Source organism: Ochotona curzoniae, unplaced genomic scaffold, assembly GCF_017591425.1.
Source record: "Ochotona curzoniae isolate NIBS_2020 unplaced genomic scaffold, NIBS_Ocur_1.0 contig_3332, whole genome shotgun sequence".
Taxonomy (NCBI): domain Eukaryota; kingdom Metazoa; phylum Chordata; class Mammalia; order Lagomorpha; family Ochotonidae; genus Ochotona; species Ochotona curzoniae.
In genome coordinates this window covers 8,027,092-8,033,091 of record NW_024465816.1, presented here as the reverse complement: position 1 = coordinate 8,033,091, position 6,000 = coordinate 8,027,092, and the positions used below count along the sequence as shown (strand labels likewise).

At 40.6% G+C, this 6,000-nt stretch overlaps 1 protein-coding gene across 1 annotated transcript in view; it reads left to right on the top strand.

Moving 5' to 3' along the window:
* Positions 1 to 379: 379 nt before the first annotated feature.
* The window catches only part of TNFRSF19 (TNF receptor superfamily member 19), a 69,297-nt gene continuing 63,676 nt past the window's right edge, over positions 380 to 6,000 (top strand). The window contains exons 1-2 of the mRNA XM_040979892.1: positions 380 to 445; positions 2,218 to 2,328. Of these exons, the coding sequence (XP_040835826.1) occupies positions 380 to 445; positions 2,218 to 2,328 (177 nt within the window). The remainder of the gene's footprint in view (positions 446 to 2,217; positions 2,329 to 6,000) is intronic.

Here is a 6,000-nt window from a genome sequence, read left to right as displayed (position 1 = left end):
GGCTGTCTTTTTCTGAACTCATACAAAGGGGAGATTTGTAGAGTCACTGCCTGGACATAATTCTCTGATGGATGAAGTGGAAAATAAAGATGGTGATAAGCTGGAACTGTGAGCCAGGAGGAGGCTTTCCTCAAATATGCATGCCGCGAAAGCATTGGTTCTCATAGCCTACATGTTAAAGGAATTATTTGTTGTCTAATGTGTCTCTTTACAATATGGTTCTTTTTTTAAAGCATTAATATATACTACCTGGTATATAAAGAAGATGATAAGCATTATGTGGTGAATTCAGATTTTTTAAATGTTAATTCATTGTCTTCCTTTTTTTTTTTTTCCTTTGATTTAGAGCTCTTCTTCAACAATACCTTAAAGAAGAAAGATGGCCAGAAGAATACTACCAGAACTGGAGACATTTTTAACTATTGTAGTTCTGCTTGGCTGTTTGGTAAGTAAACTTGTTTCTTTCTATAATAATGTAGCAAAAAGCAAAATTCGTTTAAGTAGTACCAAAATGATTCTGTCTCTGTTTTCGTGTTATTTTTTATTTCTATCCAATTGAATTTTGTCGGTTTTTTCACTTATCTAATCAATGCTGCTCTCACTCGATGTTTCTAAGAATTGTTGAAATTTATGTGAATCGTAAAGTTGTATGCAGGTGTTCAAGAGAACTGAAGTTCAAGTTTAGAGATACTGTATTGATTTACAAATTAAGAATTTTCACTGAAGACAGTATCTAATACGACGTGCAAGAAAACGGAGACACACTGGAGTCGTGGATATGGGTGGATAGAAGGAAGACTTCCTTTCTATTCATTAAGAATGGTAAAAAATGAATAGCTGCTCTAGGGGGAAGGCTACAGAATTTTCTAGAGATGACCATGGAAGGGACTGTCTTGTGCTTCTCTAATAAAATACAACAGCTCCAAGAGAACCAGTCAGGAGGAGTTAGTCGAGGGAGCAGGAGTTCATTAGGTCTTCAACCCCAGACGATGTCCAGCCCCAGACAGCCTGAAGTTCTCCCACTTGCTTGCCACAGAGGTTCAACTAAGGCCTTGGTTTTAGTTGAGAAGAGTGGCAGCTATAGTTACAAATACCCATGCTCCGAAGTGGGAGAATTTATACAGAATGCTTGGCCATTATTGTGAGCATCAGAATCAACTCCCTGTGTGCGGAGTTAGCATCAGCTAGAACAACGTCTCTGTCCTCCAGCGCTTCCGAGAGTCCTTCTCCTGTCATTGAAGGAAACGAAACGCACAGTCAGTCATGGCACTCCTGCTTAGGACACGACACTGACCAGTGTGCCTTCACCAACTCTGACATGCTGTTAACACCAACGCTTCAATGCAATACTCTCTTAAGAAGCACATTTACATGGGATGAGACTACGTAAAATGAACTTGCTCTTTTTAGGTAAAACAAGAGCAAAAATCCATATTGTGGAAAATTACTTGCAACTTTTTTTTTTTTTTTTTACCAAAGTGTGGCTTTTCCAATTAAATACTGTGCCATGAACTCAAGTCTGCTGTTAGAAGCTAGCAAAATGGCAAAGGAAGGTATGCAGGAAGAAGGCAAGCTCCTAGCTCCAGCGCAGACTCGGGCTTTGTAGAGGTTGCAGAGTTGGGCTGTCATCATATTCATCATCATCAAGAATTCTACTATTCTCCTAACTGTCAGAGAGCATTTTTTTGGAGAAAGTTTCAAAGTAAAGTTACATCCGTCAAGAAGCTTGAAGACCTCCCCATGAAAACATGTTGGAGAAGGATAATTGCATGTTCTGGTGACTCCACTGGTCTGCTTCATTAATGTGTTGATGCCGTCTGTTATTCTTGAATGAGTTTATGTTTCCAAGTTCAGAATTATTTAAGTAGCAAGAAGACTTTGGGATCCCCACTGAGCTCGTCTTGGCTGCATCCTGTCTAGATTAGAAAAAAAAAAGTGCTCAAAGGCATTTTCTACTGTAGATATTCAGTAAAGTGTCCAAGCAGTTCTGTATTTTCCGGAATTTAAAAAATCAATCATTGATTTATTCATTTTATGAATTTTATTCAAGAGGTGGTTTTTCTCCTTAAAATGTGCCCATTGATTGTATATCTGGGTTGTTTACATTCGGGAATTATTATGCAACCAACACCAAACATAGCATTCTTTTCTTGCAAAAAAAGAAAAAGACCAAGATCAACATACCAAAACATAACTGTGAAACCTTTTCCCTTCCAGCTGTGTGTAGCCATCTGTGAGACGGGAGACTGCAGGCAACAGGAGTTCAGGGATCGCTCCGGAAACTGCGTCCTGTGCAAGCAGTGTGGGCCAGGCATGGAGCTGTCTAAGGTATGAATCGGATGGGGGGCAGCTGTCTCTTTGTACTGGTAGAACGCATTCTGTTGAAGGAGACTCTTGGAGTTCGTGATTACTGAAGTTTTGGCCACCTTGACGCAGCTCTTGGTTCAGTGTGCCCCTTTGGCCAAATATTTTACACAATTCTCTTTTCAGTGCTTCCGGCTGGCGTGTCTGCCTAAGCGGTTCTCAAAATGTGACCAAATTGTCATTGCATCACATGACTTAGTGATTATAATATTTCTTTGAAAGAATGGAACTTCTGAGGTTTATTTGGATGATAAAAAGAATTGATGTTCTCCTGAAATTTGAAAAAAAAACATTGATAAAAAAATGGCAATGCTACCATTTACCCAACCTTCTTCTTTTTTTTTTAATGAATGTCACTGCTGATCAAGAGACTAGGAGTGACCGAAGGTGCAGGAAGACAGCAGTTCTTTGGGCATCCCTTCCACACTGCAGGTGTTTTTACCAAGCTCACCACACGGAGTGTCTATTACTCCCCACGGCCCTTTGAAAAGGCTTGTTTTAACCACGGCTAGCTACTCAACTGTGTGTCTTGGCCCAGTAGTCCTCAGCGTCTTGGATATTCTTTGGGCTTTTCTTTCGGTGAGCCTGTTCAGAGCTCTCCATTCATTTGCCTTATTTTCTGATCCTTTGAAGACTTTTCTCCTGGTGGAGAAATGATGTATTGTTTTGTTCTAAATAAATAAGGAATCAAAGCCTTCCTGTTCAAAAAGGAAGAGTGGATATTCCTTTTATCTAAAGAGGCTTTGAGAGGTCCTTGCCCGCCCCCACCGACCGTCATTATTTAAAGCTCAGTCTGTCACTCTCGGTTGTTTGATCAATGATCTATAAATAGCAGGAAACAGAATGATGCATTCATGCCTCCCACCAGAAGCTCCTGGCCACGCCTTGTTTTCTTCTGGCTGTCAAGTCTGCAGTGGTTTTCAGCTCCTGCACTTTCCATTTGGGTTGCAACTTTCTGACCTTTGAACTCTGCGAGATACCTAGGGCATCCCAAAGATTTTTTTTTTTCAGTCTCTTTGATCGTGGTAACATGAGTTGCCAAACGAAGATTCTTACCCAGTTGAGGATAAAGGGATTTATTTTTAGCAGATCTGCTTTATGTAAGATTAGGCAGTTAAAAAACGGTTGTATCTGAGAATAAATGATATTAGAGGTCTTTTTCCGATTGTCTGAAAATCTGACACTTCACAGGTTCCAATAGAGGAATAAACTATTTGTAGGCTGCTGCTCTTTTATCAGCATCTTTGGAGTGCCGAGAATATAGTCTTAAAATAATTTCTGGAAAGTTGTTTCAGAGGTGAAGGTCTTATGAGTGCTGCTATATTTTCTTGTTTAAGTTTTAAAAACTGTTTTTCATTTACATGGGAGGCATTTGAAAGCATTCCTCCATCCAAGCAACTGGTAAAAAGCTGGACAACTAATACATCTGTAACTCTTTAAAAAAAAGTCTGTATATATTTTATTTGAAAGGCAGACGCGCGCACACACACACATACACACACACACAGAGGAAGATAGAGATCTCCCACTCACTGCTTCACTCCCCAGATGCCTCCATCAGTCAGGCTGAGTCAGCACAGATGGCTGCCTCCTTGGGTCTATCTTAGCAGCCAGGTGGAACTGGAACCTAGGCACTCCGTGGTGAGATCATTGGCAGTTAAGGCTGCTGCTCCAGAATCCTATCCCTTTATCGACTCTTAGAGAAGTAGTAGAGATGAGGTTACACAGAAAGCTGTCCACCCAATGGAATAGAAAGGCAGATCCGGACAGTCACAGCAGAATACAGCAGAAAGTTCCTTAGGAACCAGTAGTAGGGTAGGAAAATTGGAACTGTGATTGATTGACTTCTGGGACCTGGGTATGAGAAAGTCTGAGAATTCAACTGCAGGGTTAGGGTGGTCCCCCTGTTGCTGTGGGCTTTACCTGCAGGCGCTCGGCCAGGTCCTTGGAGTGAATGTTAGGGGAAGATCTGCACAGGAGATGGGAGAAGCCACCTTGAAACACTTCTATTTTTCTTCTAGATTGCTAGGGCTTGATCAGGGCCAAACGGACCTGGGGGATGGGACCACCGAGCTGCAGCCCCGTCCAGGGTGTCCTGTCCCACCCAAGTGGACTCGTGAAGTCCGCAGGCCAGAGAGCGCCTCGCTCAGCCGCGAGTTCTAATCGCAGGACTGCAAACACTTCCCCTGCCCTTAGCTCGACATCACTACAAATCTCTTTACAGCAATTCCTTTTACTCTATGCATCATGTACAACTTTTAATAACAACAGAAAATTACCAGGAATACTAAAAGGTGCTAACTACAGTTTCAAGATACAGAGCGAGCATTGGAACCAAACAGCAGAGACTTGCAATCATTAGGAACTTTAAAGGAACATGATGAATGCGCTAAGCACTGTTAGGTAAAGTATGCAATGTGCAAAAGTATCTATTAACATAAACAGAAAGATGGAAATCCTTGGAATTTTTTTTTAAAAAGTGCTAGAGATCAAAACGTTACAAGAGAAATGTTGCACTTTTTAATGGCCTCATTAGTCTGGACACAGCTGAGGAAAGAAACTTCCGTTTGGGAAATCCTCCAGAAATGAAAATCAGGAAGCGCAAAAGACTAAACAAACAAATCAACAGAACCCAGAACAAAGTATCTGAAAAGTATGAGATAATTACGAAGAATCTAAACATACATAGCAGAAATACTAGAGGGAAAAGAGATAAAGGAACAACAAAAATATTTGAAATATTGACTTCAAATTTCCCCGAAACTGATATCGGATATCAAGCCACAGTTCCCGGAAGCTAAGAGAATGGACACATCCATACTCGTAAGCCACCCAAGGGCGTCAACAGAAAAGCACAGGCCTTTCCTGATAGAAGCCAGAGCAGGGATTCATGCCCAACAGAGGGGCAGAGATGAGGGTAACATCAACTTCTCCCCAGAAACCATGCAAGAAAGGGAGAGGAGAGTGAAATATGTAAGGTGTTGAGAAGAACAAAACCAGTCCAGAATTGAGCATCCTGGGGACTTGTCCCTCAGCAGCGAAGAAGCAGACAAGGACAGACTGCATTTCTTCTTTTCAGGGGATCTGCCTTGCAGAAAGTGTTTTCAGAAATTTCTTTGGGTAGAAGAAAAAAATAGAGGTCAAAAATAAACATCTACATAATGAAACAGCATAAAATAGAAGAATAACTGAAACTAAAATTTTAATTTTCTTATTCTTAGGCGTTCTAACAATGGATTTTCAAAATAATGAGACCAATGTATTTGGTTACTTGTACTCACGTGCGAGGTTAGTGCAAAAAGCTCATGATAATAGAACCAAAAGACAAGTTTATTTTGGTGCAAAAAATGTTGAAGTTTTTAAAGAGTGTTTAAAAACTCTTGCCAAAGTATAACTGCATAAATGGAGAGATAGTCCATGTTCATGAATAGAAAGATACAATAGTGGCCCAGAAGTCCATTCTCCCCAGCCTGGCCTGTAAATTCAAGGCAATCCTAAACAAAATGATTTTGTAAGTATTAACTGGTTCTAAAGTTTACATGTTTTCCAAATGATCTAGAAGGGCCAGTGCAGCTTGGAACAAGATGAAAAGTGGAAGGGTTAACATTACTTGACATTACAATTTACTATGGAGAA